General features: G+C 33.8%; 1 protein-coding gene across 6 annotated transcripts in view; it reads left to right on the top strand.

Moving 5' to 3' along the window:
- Positions 1-18,550, top strand: part of COP1 (COP1 E3 ubiquitin ligase) — a 267,664-nt gene that overhangs the window by 54,504 nt on the left and 194,610 nt on the right. For 5 of the 6 annotated variants that reach the window (XM_059937005.1, XM_059937032.1, XM_059936996.1 and 2 more), the window contains one exon: positions 10,060-10,128. The exons of the other annotated variant lie outside the window; for it this stretch is intronic. In XM_059937005.1, coding sequence (XP_059792988.1) covers positions 10,060-10,128 — 69 coding nt within the window. The remainder of the gene's footprint in view (positions 1-10,059; positions 10,129-18,550) is intronic. 6 annotated transcript variants of the gene reach the window in all.

The raw sequence follows: 18,550 nt of genomic DNA, 5'->3' as shown, positions 1-18,550 counted from the left end.
AACCCTCTGGAAAGTGGGCATAGAGGGGACTTACCTCAACATAATGAAGGCCATATATGACAATCCCACAGCCAACATCGTCCTCAATGGTGAAAAACTGAAACCACTTCCACTAAGATCAGGAACAAGACAAGGTTGCCCACTCTCAGCACTATTATTTAACATAGTTTTGGAAGTCTTAGCCACAGCAATCAGGGAAGAAAAAGAAAGAAAAGGAATCCAAATCAGAAAAGAAGAAGTAAAGCTGTCACTGTTTGCAGATGACATGACACTATACATAGAGAATCCTAAAGATGCTACCAGAAAACTACTGGAGCTAGTGAATGAATTTGGTAAAGTAACGGGATACAAAATTAATGCACAGAAATCTCTTGCATTCCTATACACTAATGATGAAAAATATGAAAGTGAAATTAAGAAAACACTCCCATTTACCATTGCAACAAAAAGAATAAAATACCTGGGAATAAACCTACCTAAGGAGACAAAAGACCTGTATGCAGAAAATTATAAGACACTGATGAAAGAAATTAAAGATGATACAAATAGGTGGAGAGGTATACTGTGTTCTTGGATTGGAAGAATCAACATTGTGAAAATGACTATACTACCTAAAGCAATCTACAGGTTCAGTGCAATCCCTATCAAATTACCACTGGCATTTTTCACAGAACTAGAACAAAAAATTTCACAATTTGTATGGAAACACAAAAGACCCCGAATAGCCAAAGCAATCTTGAGAAAGAAAAACGGAGTTGGAGGAATCAGGCTCCCAGACTTCAGACTATACTACAAAGCTACAGTAATCAAGACAGTATGGTACTGGAACAGTAACCGAAATATAGATCAATGGAACAGGATAAAGAGCCCAGAGATATACCCATGCACATATGGTCACCTTATCTTTGATAAAGGAGGCATGAATATACAATGGATAAAAGACAGCCTCTTCGATAAGTGGTGCTGGGAAAACTGGACAGCTATATGTAAAAGAATGAAATTAGAACACTGCCTAACACCGTACACAAAAATAAACTCAAAATGGATTAAAGACCTAAATGTAAGGCCAGAGAGACACTATCAAACTCTCAGAGGAAAACATAAGCAGAACACTCTATGACATAAATCACAGCAAGATCCTTTTTGACCCACCTCCTAAAGAAATGAAAATAAAAACAAAAATAAACAAACGGGATCTAATGAAACGTAAAAGCTTTTGCACAGCAAAGGAAACCATAAACAAGATGAAAAGACAACCTTCAGAATTGGAGAATATTTTGTAAATGAAGCAGCTGACAAAGGATTAATCTCCAAAATTTACAAGCAGCTTATGCAGCTCAATATCAAAAAAACAACCCAGTCCAAAAATGGAATGGGCAGAAGATGTAAATAGACATTTCTCCAAAGAAGATATACAGATTGCCAACAAACACATGAAAGAATGGTCAACATCATTAATCATTAGAGAAATGCAAATCAAAACTACAAGGAGATATCATCTCATACTGGTCAGAATGGCCATCATCAAAAAAATGTACAAACAACAAATGCTGGAGAGGGTGTGGAGAAAAGGGAACCCTTTTGCACTGTTGGTGGGAATGTAAATTGATACAGCCAGTATGGGGAACAGTATGGAGGTTCCTTAAAAAACTAAAAATAGAACTACCATACGACCCAGGAGTCCCACTTCTGGGCATATACCCTGAGAAAACCATAATTCAAAAAAGAGTCATGTACCACAATGTTCATTGCAGCTCTATTTACAATAGCCAGGATATGGAAGCAACCTAAGTGTCCATCGACAGATGAATGGATGAAGAAGATGTGGCACATATATACAATGGAATATTACTCAGCAATGAAAAGAAACGAAATTGAGTTGTTTGTAGTGAGGTGGATGGACCTGGAGTCTGTCATACAGAGTGAAGTAAGTCAGAAAGAGAAAAACAAATACCGTATGCTAACACATATATATGGAATCTAAAAAAATAAAGAAAAAAAAATGCTCATGAAGAACCTAGGGGCAAGATGGGAATAAAGATGCAGACCTACTAGAGAATGGACTTGAGGACATGGGGAGGGGGAAGGGTAAGCTTGGACAAAGTGAGAGATTGGCATGGACATATATACACTACCAAATGTAAAACCGATAGCTAGTCGGAAATAGCAGCCTAGCACAGGGAGATCAGCTTGGTGACTTGTGACCATCTAGAGGGGTGGGATAGGGAAGCTGGGAGGGAGGGAGATGCAAGAGGGAAGAGATATCATGATATATGTATATGTATAACTGATTCACTTTGTTATAAAGCAGAAACTAACACACCATTGTAAAGCAGTTATACTCCAATAAAGATGTTAAAAATAAAATGACAGTAAAGGGCCTTTTAAAAGGCAAAAGAATGGGAGACGAGACAATGGCAGCAATGGATGAAAAGTAATAGATTAGGAGATCTGAGAAAGCTGAGCCAGCAGTGGGGAAGAGCTAGGGATGAACCCTATTTATATTGTGGAACAAAGGCCTTGGAATTGGGAGCATGAGATAGCTCACACAGTAAAGGCTGAAAACAGGATGATTTGTTGAGAATCTGATTAAGAAGCAGTTGGATTCTCTGATCCCTTCCTGTACAACTCATAGCAAATGATTCTCCCTTTTGCACCTTAAGAGAACACTAGAATTTTTTTTCCGTGGTGGTGGTAAAAGAGAGACTTTCTGGACTATTGCACCACAGGCTCACTTAAGGGTGTGTATGGGCTATTTACTGAAGATAGATAAGTTTACATACTGAATATGAGAGCTGTTAACCTTATTCCCCCTTTGACGTGTCAACATTAATCTTTGCATGCTTTTTGTCTCTGTCTTAGAATTGAAGAAGTACAGGTATCTTAGTTTTAGAATTCAGGTCTTTTCTGTTATTTTTTGATGAGGGAGCCAGTTCAGAAGCAAACTTCCTGTCATAGGTATTATAACATTTTTCATTATAGTTTTCCTGTTTTACTTTGCATTATTATTTAACTTGATGAATATTTCTAACATACAGAAAAGTACAGAAAATAATGAGACTCTTGACTTACCTTCTTTCAGTTTTTATAAATAGTAACACTTTACCATATTTGTCTTAGGTCTGCCTTTTGAGAATTAAATACTTTTTTATTCTTAAAACCCTCTCATCTCATTCCATTCTCCCAGAGTAACCACCATATGAAGTTGGCAAGGATCCTTCTCAAGCGTGTATAAGCTTTTATTAAACATATACTTGTATCTACAACCGTACATAAAGTATTGTTTGTATGATTTAGAAGTTTATATAAAGAGTTTCAAACTGTAGTTATCTTTTTGACCTATGCGTTTTTGTTTACTTTTTGAGGTTCCTGCTGATAAATATAGATCTAGATTAATTATTTTCACTTCTCTATAGTAATCCATTGCATGAACATTTCTATTCCCCTGTTGATGGGCATTTAAGTTGTTCTGAATTCATAATTATGAGTGTCAGTACTGCATTTAGTATCATTATTCATGTCTCCTTGTGCTCATATATATATACTTAGTGATTTAAGGAGTGGAATTGCTTTTCATAGGGTTTGAATGCCCATTTTAACCATATTAAATATTGCCATATTGCTCTTCTGTGGGTTTGTACCATATCAACCCTTGGTATTTTTTTTTTAGTTTCTGCCAGTCTGATAGTTGTCAGATGCTTGTGTTTGTGTGCGTGTATGTGTGTGTTCTGTTTTGTCATTTTGTATTTTTTGTATTTCTGTGATTACTAGCAAAGAGAATTTCTTCATTTGTTTGTCTATCTTGGTTTCTTATTTGATGAATTGCCTATTCATAGCCTATACCCATTTTCCTAATAGATTGTTTCTTTTTTCTTATTGATTTGTTAGAAGTGTGTTTGTGTGTGTGTGTGTGTGTGTGTGTGTGTGTGTGTCTGTATTTTGGATATTGCTACTTTGCCAAATGCTATTTTGGTAATTGAATTCTAGTTGAATTGTATTGTGGTCAGACTGATTTATATGATTTTAGATTGAGTATTTTTCATGATTTCATTTTATTTGTCTCGTTGGCTTGTCAGATAGAACATTTTGTTCGGTTTCTTAGTGGTTGCTTTTGGGATTTTAATATAATTGCTATTACATTGTACTTTTGAGTAATATTATCTTACTTCATCAGTATTATAAGAACCTTACAACAATATACTTCCATTTCTTCTCTCTCAGCCTTTGTACTATTTTTTGTCAAATGTTTTACTTCTTTATGTTATAACCCCCCCCACATAAATCATTATTAATTTTGGTTTAAACAATAAATTATGTTTTATGGAGATTTTTTAAAAGTTCTATATATACATATATTTATCATTTCTGGTGTACGTCATTGTCTTGTTTTCCGGTCACTCTTTCATTCATTCTTTCATGTGTGTGTTTTTTAAAAATAAATTTATTTATTTACTAATCTACTATTTATTTATTTTGGGCTGCGTTGGGTCTTCGTTGTTGTGCGCGGGCTTTCTCTAGTTGAACGTGGGCTCCTCTTCTTTGTGGCGCGTGGGCTCCTCGTTGCAATGGCTTCTCTTGTTGTCAAGTATGGGCTGTAGGCATGCAGGCTTCAGTAGTTGTGGCGCATGGGCTTAGTTGCTCTGCGGCATGTGGGATCTTCCTGGACCAGGGATCGAACCCGTGTCCCCTGCATTGGCAGGCGGATTCTTAACCACTCTGCCACCAGGGAAGTCCCCATTCATTCTTTTGAATTCCATCTGTATTTTTCCTTCTGCCTGAAGGACAGCTTTTATCATTTCTTTAGTGTAGATCTGCTGGTGATGAATCTTTCACCTTCTATATCTGACAAAGTCTTTATTTACCCTTTATGCCTGAAAGGCAGTTCCAAATGAGTATAGAATTCTAGATTTACTTTTTCTCTTTCAGTATTTTAAAGATGTTGCTCCATTGTCCATTGTCTTGCATTGTTTCAGATGAGAAGTCTTTATCCTCAGAATGAAATGTATTTCTCTCAGTTTAAAATGTTCTTTTTGTGGTTTGAAGTATTTTGACTTTGATATACCTTGGTATAGATTCCCCCCCCCCCCCGCCATGTTTCTTGTTCGTGCGGTTCTTTGAGATTCTTGGATTGGTGGGATTATAGTTTCCATAAGATTTGGAAAATTTTTGGTCATTATTTCTTCAAATATTTTTTTGTCACCTTTTCCACTTTGGGAACTCCAATTACACATCTGTTAGGTTGGTTGAAGTTATACCACAGCTCATGCATAAACAGCTGTTCTTATTTATGTTTTATCTTTTTCCCCTGTCTAGTTCATTTTGGATAGTTTCTATTTCTGTTGTCAAGTTCACTACTTTTTTCTATAATCTTTTGTCTCTCCTTAACTTGGAGAACACATATAGGTAGTTATAGTAACTTTTTTATGGCTGTATTTGCTTATTTTATTATTTGTGTGATTGCTGCATCTGTTTTTATTCATGGATTTTTTCGCCTTATTTTGGGCCGTATTTTCCTTATTTGCATGCTTATTAATCTTTTGATTGGATGCCAGAAATTGTACATTTTACCTTGTTTAGTGTTGTTATTTTTGTATTCCTTTACACATTTCTAAACTTCGTTCTGGCATGTAGTTAAGTATTTTTGAAATAGTTTGATTCTCTTGAAGCTTGTTTTTTAAGCTTTGTTAGGTAGAACTAGAATCGATCTTTGGCAGTCTCATTGAGTGTTCTACCTGATGCCTGTGTATTTCGAAGTTTTTCCACCTAGCTCCTGGGATAATGTATTATTTCTGGTCCTTTGTCTGAAATTCATCCATTCATATAACTAGCCTGCTGTTTTGTTGTTTAAAGTAGGAATTCTTTCTCATTGCATTTTAGCCAGTAACTTCAATTTGTTTGCTTTTGGTCCATTGAAATTTATTGTGATTTTTTTTTATGGCTCACTATATGGTCTGTTTTGTTAAATGTTCACCTTCATATAAAAGCAATGTGTTATTTGCTGTGCTTTATAAATGTAGAGTTTGTTAATATTATTCAAAAATTTATTTTCTCCTTGCTCCATCAATTATTGATTGGGGTATGTTAAAAATACAATTTTTGATTGTTTATTTTTCATGGATTTCTATGATTTTTACTTCATGTATTTTGAAGCCCGTTATTAGGTGCCTACATGTTTAGGATTGTTATGTCTTCTGGATGAATCATCCCCTTTGTCACTATGAATTGTATATGTTTATTGCTGGAAATATACCTTGTTCTGGAGTCTGCTTTTATATTTTCTGATGTTAATATAGCCTCAGTAGCTTAGTTATGACTAGAGTTTCTATGGTATATTCTTCTGTACCCTTTTACTTTCATTCTGTTGTTTTTATATTTTAAAAATGTGTCTCTTAACTGTATGTAGTTGAGTTTTTAATGCAATCTAATAAGCTCATTAATTCAAATGCTTAAGTTCATTTAAATATAATATATAATAATTATCAATGTGGTCAGGTTTGAGGTCTACCATGCTGGTATTTGTTTTCTGTTTTTCCATATATTCCTTATTTCCCCTTTCTCCTTTCTTGCTTTCTTTAGAGATCATTGAGTTTCCAGGGTTTCATTTTAGTATACCATCTTCTCTATTTTTCGCATATTGCTTATTATTGTATTTCTAGTGGTTTCTCTAAAGATTACAAATGCCTTTTTTACTTTTCACAGTCAACCTTGAGTTTATAGTATGCCACTTCAAGGACATTGTATTCACAGTCGACATTGAATATACAGTTGACCCTTAAACAATGCAGCTATTAGGCGTGCTGACCCCTGCAAAGTTGTAAATCCGCATCTAACTTTATAATCAGCCCTCCATATCCACGGTTCAGTATCCATGGGTTCAACCAGCTATGGATCGTGTAGTACTGCAGTTAGTATTTATCGAAAAAAATCCATATATAAGTGGACCCATGCAGTTCAAACCTGTGTTGTTCAAGGGTCAACTATATACCATTTTATGGAAAGTACAAAACCTTATAGTATTTCAATTTACCAAGCTCCTGCCTTTTGTGATTCAAATTATATTATAAACCCCACCAGTTATTTTTGCTTTTAACAGTTAATAGTCTTTTGAAGAAATGATGCAAAAAAAGAAAAAAAAAAGACCCTTTTAAATCAAAATATTTACCCTTTTGAGTTGTCTCCATTTTCTCTTGTAGATCTGAGGTTCCATCTGAGTCATTTCCCTTTTGTCTGAGTAATTTTCTTTACTATTTCTTGTATAGCTGATAGTTTTGTTCTGCATAGAAGTCTGGTTTTTTTGTTTTCTTTTAACGCTTCAAAGACGTATTTTCATTTTCTATTTGCTCCTTTGTTTCTGATGAAATTTTCAGTCATTCTTAATGTTCTTCCCCTAGTGTATCCTTTTTAGCTGCTTTTAAGATGTTCTTTTTGACATTAGTTTTCAGTTTGACTGTGATATTCCTAGCTTTCATTTAAAAAATATTTATCCTGCTTGTGTTTCACAGAACAGGAGGATCTGTTTGTTGAACATGTGAACCATTATTTATTCAGCCCTGTGCTCTCTCTCCTTTTCCTTAGGACTCCAGTCATATGTTTTATTGTTTCATATTATCCCACATATTTCTGATGCTCTGTTTTTATTTTTTCTCTCTCTGAATTGGGTTAAGTAATTTATATTGAACTTTCTTTGAGTTCGTTATTCCTTTCCTCTGTTCTGTCCATCTGTTCCTAACTTCATTCATAGTTTTTTTATTTTTATTTTTTTATTTCAGACTTTTTATTCTTCATTTCTAGGTTACACTTTGTTCTTTCAATTCTTTTCTGATTCTCCATTTTTTTGCTCATTTTGTCCATTTTCTCAATTCTTTTTTTATTTCATTTTTTTATACAGCAGGTTCTTATTAGTTATCTACTTTATACATATTAGTGTATATATGTAAATCCCAATCTCCCAGTTCATCCCACCACCACCCCCCCATTAATTCTTTAATAATATAGAGACATATTTTAAAGTCTTTTTTGCTTATTCCAGCAAGTGTGTCATCTGTGAATTTCATTCTTTTGCCTGTTTGTTTTTTTGTTTGTTTGGTTTTTTTTATTTTTGACTGTGTTGGGTCTTCGTTGTGCATGGGCTTCTCATTGCAGTGGCTTCTCTTGTTGCGGAGCACGGCCTCTAGGCGCATGGGCTTCAGTAGTTGTGGCATGCAGGCTCAGTAGTTGTGGCTTGTGGGCTTCAGAGCACAGGCTCAGCAGTTGTGGCACACGGGCCAAGCCGCTCTGCAGCATGTGAGATCTTCCCGGACTAGGGCTTGAACCCATGTCCCCTGCATTGGCAGGCGGATTCCCAACCCCTGGGCCACCAGGGGAGTCCCATTTTGACTGTTTTTTTCTCTTGACTTTTCCTACTTCTTTCCCTGTCTTGTAATTTTAAAGTTGTATTCAAGAGCAGTACAGAGACTAAAGTAGTTAATACTTTCTTCCTGAATGGTCTTGCCTTTTCCTTTGTCAGGGAGCAAGGATAAGAGACTGACCTCTTTGGTCTAATCAGTAATTTAGCTGAGTTGGTGCTCAGTTGTTGCTTGAGCTAGTTTCAGTTCATTGAAAGTGAAGTGGGGAATTCTATGGCAGTCCAGTGGTTAGGATTCTGTGCTTTCACTCCTGAGGGCCTGGGTTCATTCCCTGGTCAGGGAACTAAGATCCTGCAAGCCAAAGTGGCCGTGCTTTTTTATAGTATGTGCAATATCTCAGTGACTCTTCAAATTTTGACTGGCTTATTCTTATCAATCTATAAACATACAGATTCCTAGAATCTTTTCTAGAGTAACAGAATCATATAAAATCCATCCCAGTGTCTATTTTAAGAAATGCCTCAAATAATTCTGTTGCACAGCCAGGTAAACGAAAGTTTTATTAATCTTTCTTATTTTTGTTTGTTTTAGAAATGCTCCACTGGACTTTTTTATTCTTCTAAAATATGTATAGGAAAGTTGGAATTGTAGTTGTTCATAAACCATGTCTTATTGTTATTCCACTTTTAGCTTTTGATATTCTTTTTATGTATATTTATCAGATGTAGCTGAAATTCATTGGTTCATTGTGTAAATTTTAATACTAAAAGGTATCTTTTTGTAATTTTATTTTATTTTATTTATTTATTTTGGCTGTGCTTGCAGGATCTTAGTTCCCCTAACAGGGATTGAACCCACTCCCTCAGCATTGAAAGGGCAGAGTCCTAACCATTGGACCACTGGGGAGTTCCCCTGTAATTTTATTTTTTGATAACAAAAAATGTTAAACTTATATTACCATTTATCTGTTACATCTTTGTTTCAGTTACCAGTGTGTATTATTTACCCTCCCTCCACTTGATAATATTAAAATTTTGTTTTTAAATTTTTGAGTTTGAGTGAAATCTTTCATAGAAATATATTAATTCTCACATCTGTGTAAGTAATGACCAGAAATAGTAAATTAGATTTCTGAAAAGCATGAATTTCTTCCTATTTATTATGCTTCTTACTCCCCTGCAAGTTAAATTCTTATGGGGAAAGTGATTTCAGTGTCTAGAAACTACATTGGCTCCACTGTGTTTTTGTTTTTTAAATTAAAAAAAATTTTTTTGGCCACACCACACAACATGTGGGATCTTAGCGCCCCAACCAGGAATTGAACCCCCACCCCCTGCATTGGAAGCACAGAGTCTTAACCACTGTACCCCCAGGGAAGTCCCTCCACTACAGTTTTTGTCTTGATGTTTTATTAGTTTGGTTGGGGAAGAGAAAGCCAGGACAGATAACAGAATTGCCATTTCCCATAAATAGTTTTTTTTGCATGGTCGATGAGAAATGTAGTTGAAAACACCTGTTGTTTTCAAGTTAGTTTTAGGGGAAATGGCTTGCTTTTAAAAATGCCAATTAGCAAGTGGAAAACTGACTAAATAGAAATGAGACTAACTTAAATGGATGAATTAAGTTGCTTCATACTGATTATACTGTGGTGTTAAAGAAAACTTTGAACTCAAAGTTATATTTTTAAAAGAGCAATTATAATTTTCTATTATAGGAATCACATGCAGCCCAACTACAGATCCTTATGGAATTCCTCAAGGTTGCAAGAAGAAATAAGAGAGAGGTATATTATTTTGTGTATTTTACGTGATGTGTCATTTACTGTTGTTGACTCTTCCCATTTTTTCCCCATTTTTGTGAAGGCATTTCAGGTTAAAAATTTTATTTAAACATTTAAAAGCATTTGAGTTTTCAGGAGTTTTATTTTTTTTAAGCTTTGTTATTTTAACTTCTTTTACGTTTACAACTTGATGTTTTAAAAATCCCTTTTTGGAGGTGTGCTAAAAAGTTTTCTGTAGGAGTGAATATAATGATGTTACCTCAAAGCTATAAAGAATAGATAGTGGAATTATCAAATGGCAGTCTAACTTTCACCCTGAAAAGAAAACGTAGGAAAATTTAGATAATGAAGTCTTAAGTAGAGAGGGTTACAATTTTCCTATGATTAAAATACATCTTGGTGGGGGGAAACAAGTAAAAATATAGCTACCTATTTAGAACTTGGAAAGTGTAAGTCATGCAGGATAACTAAAAGATTACTTTTTATTAATAATTTTATAACAGAATGTCCTAATTTAACATTTAAGATTCCTCAGTCATTTCACAATAGTATAAAATACGAGAAAATGAAAGGCAAAATCCTGTGTTCTTGGTAGCATGCTAAAATAACTTTGAAAACTGTTTTATATTTAAATTCCCAACTGTTATATTTTTACTTTCAGTTGTCTAATTAGGACATTTTTTACTCAAAAAAATATAACCATATTTGTTAGGTTCCAGGCCATCTTTATTATTTTTGAAAATAAAAAGATGAGAACTTATTTTGATGAAGTACTTTAAGTGTGCATTGCCAGAACTTTACATTATCTTAGTTTGATATTTCTCCTTTTTTTGGACTATTCATGATGTCTGTTTTTAACTTTTTCTTTGTTCAGATTGGATTTTTCTGTGTTATGCTAGTGTTGATAGCTAAATGTTCTTTACCTGGTTTATGATTGTATTTTTCTTTAACTTTTGCTGAGGTAGCAGTTGTGATTTTAATGTTTTAGTGTCTATTAAAAATTATCTTCAGTATGAATTTTATATATTCTTCTTGATTTTTAATTTTATTTTTTTGGTGGGTACTTTAACTTCAATTTGCATAAGAATCACCTGAGGATCTTCTTAGAATCCAAGTTCTGATTAAGAGGGTGTGTGTTTGAGCCTGATAATCTGCATTTCTAGCAAGCTCCAGGTGATGATGCTATTGGTCCGTGGACCACACTTTGAGTAACAAAGCTGAACATTTTATAGCATACGGAAACAAAATTATTAATTCAGTATGTACACTCAACCGTCTTTGCTATAGCAAATTCTTTGGAAAAGTGATAATTTTTTATATTCCGTACATACCTTCTCTCCTTTCAAAACAGAATGTGAAATTGTTTTGCATTAGTTTTATGTGGTTCTTTTTACCTTAGTCTTTGAACTCATCGAGTGAGATTTGGTACATAGGAAATTATCTGATAATGAATCAGTTAAGTGAACAGTCCAAACATACGGAAATCTGGGGGGTTAAATGAAATGGCTGATCACTATGTATGATCTGAATTATTTAAGGTTTTCATTAGCCTCTGAGGTTTTTCACACTTCTCTAGTGTCTGTTAATGCTTGCAATATATTTAGATTTGAAATTGTCTCAGGTAAGAAGGATGCAGCATATAACTATAAAATAAACAACTATGAACGTTCTGGGACTTTTACTAGCAAGCTGACAAGTTAGCCCGCCACAGTTTCGTAGATGCTGGCAGAAGACATGAGACTTCTGGGTTGGAAATAAAGCCTTGATTACTCATGGCATATCTGGCAGCATCAGCTTTGTGACCTGCAAGTCCCTCAGGGGCGGTTTAGAGATGGGCCTTGGTAGATTCTGCATATACAATGGATATATATTACAACCAAAGAACCTTGAACTTAGGATACCCCAGTCTTTTAAAGGGGTCTACTAGCAAATCTGTTCAGTCTTTGCCCTGCAGGGAGACACTATTTTTATTTTATTGATCAGAAAACAAATCTGCCCTCTCTCCTGGAGGAAGTCACTATTTCTGTCTTGCCAGGGTGTTCACTAAACAAACATCCTTGAAAAGATAATTTGGAACAAAAGTTATCAAAAGATGTACAGAAATGGGAGAGATCAATGGAGAATGTTTCCCAACGATAGCTCTTCCTTGTTATATTAATTTGTCCTCTCTCTGATGTGGTGGCTGGTGGCCTCCAATATCTCCTTCTATGATATTGCTTTTGATCATATGGCCCTTAGTATCAGTGTTCCTATATTTTTGTTATTATGTCTGGGTTAATTGTGCTTTAGAATTTTTTAGCTTGAGTTTAGTTTGAATCTTATAAGATCCTTGTGAATGATGGATTTCTTTTCTCTCTTGGATCATATTTTCTTATGGTAGGCAATTTAACCAAGAAACATACTGGTTCCAAGTACTTCTGGATATTGGTGCCTCTTAATATGCAATGATTATACTGTTATTAATACATTTTGGTTTTCTTGTTTTTAGTGTATCCATAATTGAGTGATTCTGAGTATTTCAGGTTTAACTACGCAAGGGACTCTGAGGAGCTAGGTTAACAAAGTTTTAAAACTTCGAAAATTTGGAGCTAGGTTAACAGACTTAAAAACTTACCAGTTACTTTGATTAAATTACATAAATTTTTCCGTGATTGGAGTCAGGTACACTAGAGATTTGGAAATAGTAAACTTCAGTCTAGAAAATGTAGTTGATTAATACCTCATGATTTAGTACAGACAGAATGAAGTGAGTGGTTATTTTTTTTGCATATATTATGAAGTATATATTTGTGTGTTTAATCCTCAAAGTGAATATGGTTGTTAAAGGTCTTATCTCCTGTAGTATAATTTATACTTGAACTTATTCAAGCAAAATACAGACTGACCAGGAGACAAACTACTGCTTCTGATTTTTTTTTTCCTAAGATTAACATTCAGACTTTGAAAATTAACTTTGTGATTTTATGCTTGACTTTTAATTGCGGTTATGATGAGTCTAAACCAAGACTAAGAATCTGCTTTTCAGATTTAACATACGTATTTGTTCCAATGTCACATCTTGCTGTTAGAATTTTATTTTGAATATTTGAAAGAATTGCATTTTACAATGTTTTTATATGAAATAAAGCACAGAAAACTTCGTAAAACGAATTTACAGTTTAGAGATTCATAGTAGAGTGATCATCCATGTAACCATCATCCTGATTAAACAATAGATTTTTGCTAGGCCTCCTGAAGCTCCCTCCCTACCGTTTCCAGATTATAGCCTTCTCCCTTGCCCATTAGGTAGTCAATATTCTGATATTTATGGTAATCACCTCTCTGTTTTTCTTTATTGTTTTGATCCCTAAGTATTTATAAGTCTCTTCTTTTGAACTAATATAAATGCACTTCTGCATTATATAATGTTTTGTTCTTGTCTTTGGCTCAGTGTTAAGATTCATCCCTATTGTTGTATATGGCTATAATTGATTCATTTTTGTTGTTGTATAGTATTCTATTAAATGAATACACCCCATTTTTGTTGTTGATGGACTTGTGAGTTGTTTTTGGTTTTGAGCTGTTTACAATGTTATTTACTATCTTATATATTTATCCAGGTATATATTGGCATATATCTCTCTATGCTACATATGTAGAAGTGGAATTAATGAGTCATAGGATATGTACATCTTCTAATTTAATAGATAATGCCAAACAATGCCTGAGCAGTTGTATTGGTTACTCTTCCTACAGGCATTGTAGGAATGTTCCTATTGCACTATATTCTTGCCAGTACTTGGTGTCAATAGACTTTTTTCAGTTTAGCAAATCTTAGGATATGTATTGCTATCTTTTTGTGGTTTTAAGTTGCATTTCCCTGAGACCAGTGAGGTTGAGTACACAGTACTATGAATTGGCCATTGGGATTTTTGTGTATGTGTGAAGTACTTGTTTAAAGCTTTGTGCATCTTTTCTATTTAGTTGATTTTCTTATTGGTTTATTGTCTATATATTCTAGATAAAAGTTCTTTGTTCTATCTATCTATCTATCTATCTATCTCTCTATCTACTTATCTATAGCAGATCTTTTTCCCCTCTAATTGGGCTCCTTTTTCCATTGTTTTAATGATGTCATTTGATAAGCAGAAGTTTCTGTCTATAATAGAGTCAAATTTATTAGTCTTTCCTGTTATAATTAGTACCTTTTATGTTAGGTAAAGAATTCTTCTCCACCTGAGGTCATGAAGACATTTTGCTGTATTACCTACTTGAATCTTTACCTTTTATTTTTCATACTCGCATCTGTAATCTACTTGGGAATTTTTCATATGGGTGTCCAGATGTCCAAGCATCCTTAATGAAAAAGTCCATCCTTTTCCCATTGCTTTGAAATACCACATCTGTCATACATCATGTGTCCATACATGTGTGGGTCTGTTTCTAGGCTCTCTTCTGCTCCACTGGTCTGTTTGTCTATCTTTCTGGCAATACCGCATTGTATTAAATACTAGAACTTTAAAGTAAGTTACTATTCTTTTTTAGGAAAGTCTCAGCTATTCATGGCTCTTTGTATTTCTCTATAAATATTAGAACCAGCTGATACATTTCCATGGTACACTGCTGTGATTTTTATTGGGATTACTTTGATTCCATAGATGAATTTGGTAGAGTATCTTTACAATATTGAGTCCTCTAGCCTTTGAACATGGTATTTCTCTCTGTATATCTAGGTCCTTAAGAATGTCCTTCAAAATTTTGATGTTTTTCAGGGTATTATTCTTACACATCTTTATTTTAAAGTTGTTCTTAGGTCTTCAATCATTTTTGTGCTATTGTAAGTGATGTCTGTGTCTTTAATTTCAGTTTCTTATTATTCATTGCTGGTATATAGAAATGCAGTTGATTTTGACACTTTTTTTGGTATCCAGCAACCTTGTTAAAATCATTAATTCTAATAATTTATTTGTAGATTATTTTATGTTTTCTGTGTACACATCATCATCTGCAAATAATAACAGTTTAGTTTCTTTCTTTATGATCCTTATATCCTTTATTTATTTTTCTTGTCTTACTCTGCTGGCTAGGACATCCGGTACAATGATGAATAGAAGTGGTGATAGCGGGGCATCCTAGTCTTGGTGCTGATCTCAAAGTGAAAGCTTTCGACGTGTCACCATTAGGTATGATGTTTTCTGTAGGTTTTTGGTAGCTATTTTTTTTATCATTCAAGGAGCTAAGTTTCTATTCCCAGTTTCCTAAGAGGATTTTTTTTTCTAAATTATAAGTGGGGGTTGAGTATTCTCCAAAATTTTTGTGCAGTTGAGATGATATTTATTTTTCATTATGTTAAACTGGATAATTACGTTGGTTTAACATTAAAAAATCAATCAACTTTGCACCTAGGGTGACCAACTGTCCTGATTTTCCCAAGAGTATCCTAGTTTTATCGCTGAATGTTCTGCATTCTAGAAACCCCACCAGGACAGTTGTTTGCTCTACTTGCCTTCCTTATTGCATCTGTATTCATTAATGAGGTTGTTCTTTAATTTTTTTTTTTACACTGATCTTGTCCAATTTTGTTATAAAGATAGTTTTATCAAATGAGTTGAGGAATGTACCCTCTTCTTCTATTTTCTGGAAGAATTTGTAGAATCTAGGATGGATGTCTTTGCTGAATGTTTAAGGATTTTGCTGGAGAAGCTATCTGGACCTGTTGTTTGCAGAAGCTTTTTAAGTATTGATTCAGTTACTGCTTATTCAGATTTTTGTTTTACATACCATTTTTGACATGTTATACTTTTTCTAAGTGTTGTCTGTTTCATCTAAATTTTCAAATTTATTGGTATTAGCTTGGTCTTAATACTAAGTTTTTAATGTCCCCAGAGTTTTTAGTGATGTCTTTCATTCCTGACTCTGCTTATTGGTGCTGTGCATTTCTCTCTTTCTTCTTGATCAGTTCTTGCCAGAAATGTAACAATTTTGAGTTTTATCTGGGAACCAACTTTCAGTTTTATAGTCTCTATTTTGTTTTCCATTTTATTAATACCCTCTTTATATTACAGTTTCCATCCTTCTACTTTCTTTGGTTTTATTTTGTTGTTTCTTTTCTAATTTGTTAATTTGGATATACATATTGGTAGGCACACTTTTTTCTAGTATAGGCATTTGAGGCCACAATTTTTCTTTTAGTTGCATCTAATAATTATGATATGGCATTTTGTTTGTTATTCCTTAGTTCAAAATGGTTTCTAATTTTCATTATAGTTTTTCTTAGGCATGTGGGTTATTTAGAGATAAACTCATTACTTGGATGTGGGGATTTTCTTTTTTTTTTAATTATGGATTTCTGTTATAATTGCATTGTTATCAGAAAATAATTAGTGTTTTTCTTAATATGATATTTGCATTATCACCCGTTAGTTCATTAAATTTTGAAATATTTGTGCTTGAAAAGAATGTGTTTCCTGCAGTTGCATGGTGTGGTGTAAAGTTTGTTAAATGTATGGTGAGAATTTTTTGCATCCTTACTGAGTCTTTGGTTCCTTGTTATATCACTTAACTTATTTGAGGTGATTTTCTTATAGACAGCAGAGGTTTTTCATTCACTTCACCTGACTCAGCAGTCTTAGAATTTTGTATTTAGACCATTTACATTTAATGTAAATTTAGAGTTTAAGCCTGCCATTTTATTATTTGTTTTATGTTTCTTTTCTCTTTTTTTGTTCTTATATTTTTTCTTTAAGGGTTACTTGACTATATTTATATATTTTTAAAGACTTTGTTTTTTAGAGCAGTTTTAAGTTCACAGAATTGAAAGGAAGCTACAGAGATTTCCCATACACACTGTAGTAATATGCATTTAAGTTTCCTCCATGTCTTTTCATGGATTGAAAGCTCATTTCTTCTTAGCACTGAATATTATTCCATTGTCTGGATGTACCACTATTTATCCATTCATTTTCTGAAGGACATCTTGGTTGTTTCAAGTGTTGGTATTATGAATATAGCTGCTATCAATGTTTTTTTTGGGAATCTTAAGTTTTCAACTCCTTCGGGTAAATACCAAGGAGTGTAATATTGTATCATACGATAAGAGTATGTTTAATTTTTTAAGAAACTGCCAAACTATCTTCCAGAGTGGCTGTACAATTTTTCATTCCTACCAAGAATAAATGAGAGTTCTTGTTGCCACACATGTTCATCAGCTTTTGGTGTTGTCGGTGTTTTGGGTGTTGGATGATCTAATCAGTGTACAGTGCTTTCTTTTTTTTTTTTAATTTTTTTTTAGTGCTTTCTTGTTTTTATATCCATATATTAATTTTGCTACTCTTTTTTTAACCAACTTTTTTTCTGAAAGTATATCAGTATTCTTCTGTTCAGTTTTGAATATGTCAGATAATTGAAGAAGTCTTGGCAGCCATAATGTATTCTAATTATATTAGCTCTAAAAAACAAAATACTGAATTTAATACTTAAACATATTTTTATCAAATCATAGTGATGGTCAAATAAATGAGTGCCAATGATACCTACCTGCACCAAAGCTAATGTCAATAAAAGGGGGCTCTATTTTTGAATTCTTTTATGTTTTAGTCTTAAGGAATTCTGAGACTTTCTTTCTTCACTTTTTAAATTTAAATTTTTAAAAAATTTTCTTTGGGTTTTGGTACAGTGTGCTGTGTTAAGAGAGTGCTTGATGGCTTAAGACTGTGCTCTCAAGTAGCATTTCTCCATCTTATGTATTTATTATTATTATTTTTAGTAACCCCCAAACTCGTAATAGTGTTAAGGCAGATTTGATCCAGAGGTTTGTCTATTATCATTCCCAATTTGTGATCAATTTCATTTAGATAATGACAGTTCAGCTTTATGGACTTCCTTCATATATCTCCAAAACATTCTTGGACCCTGATTCATGCTTTTATTCTAGATTCTGCCTCTCTGGCTTATGAAACATATTTGCAGAGTGAAGTTAACCCAATTTTCTTTCTGTTTTTTAAAATGGTTATCCTTTGTCTTTCTTCTATTTCCTCGTACTATAATGTCTTATATTGATGCCTGAAAGGGGAACACTTGTTTTCATTATTCATCACCACTCTCCATATTTCTGGCCACCAAATGTGTAGGTCATTTCCCACACCAATTTTCCAGTTCTCTTTGGACACCAACTGAGTGTCCTACAGTTCAATTCAATTCAGTTCAGTTCTATCTAACACTGTCTACCTGGAGTTAGCCCCAGATTCCACTGGTTAAGGACTCAGTCCCACAAGACTGAGCTGCCCCTTCAGATGATAATTGCAAGTCCAGAAAGTCACATGTGCATCTGACCTACTGGCTCTAAATTGGTAGTTCCCATGTCTGCCTCCTTAGGTTTGATAATTTGCTAGAATGGGTCACATAACTTAGGAGAATAGTTTACTTACTAGAGTACCAGTTTATGGTG

Source organism: Balaenoptera ricei, chromosome 1, assembly GCF_028023285.1.
Source record: "Balaenoptera ricei isolate mBalRic1 chromosome 1, mBalRic1.hap2, whole genome shotgun sequence".
Classification (NCBI taxonomy): domain Eukaryota; kingdom Metazoa; phylum Chordata; class Mammalia; order Artiodactyla; family Balaenopteridae; genus Balaenoptera; species Balaenoptera ricei.
Note: the sequence above shows the minus strand (reverse complement) of the source record. Positions and strands in the feature narration are given on the sequence as shown.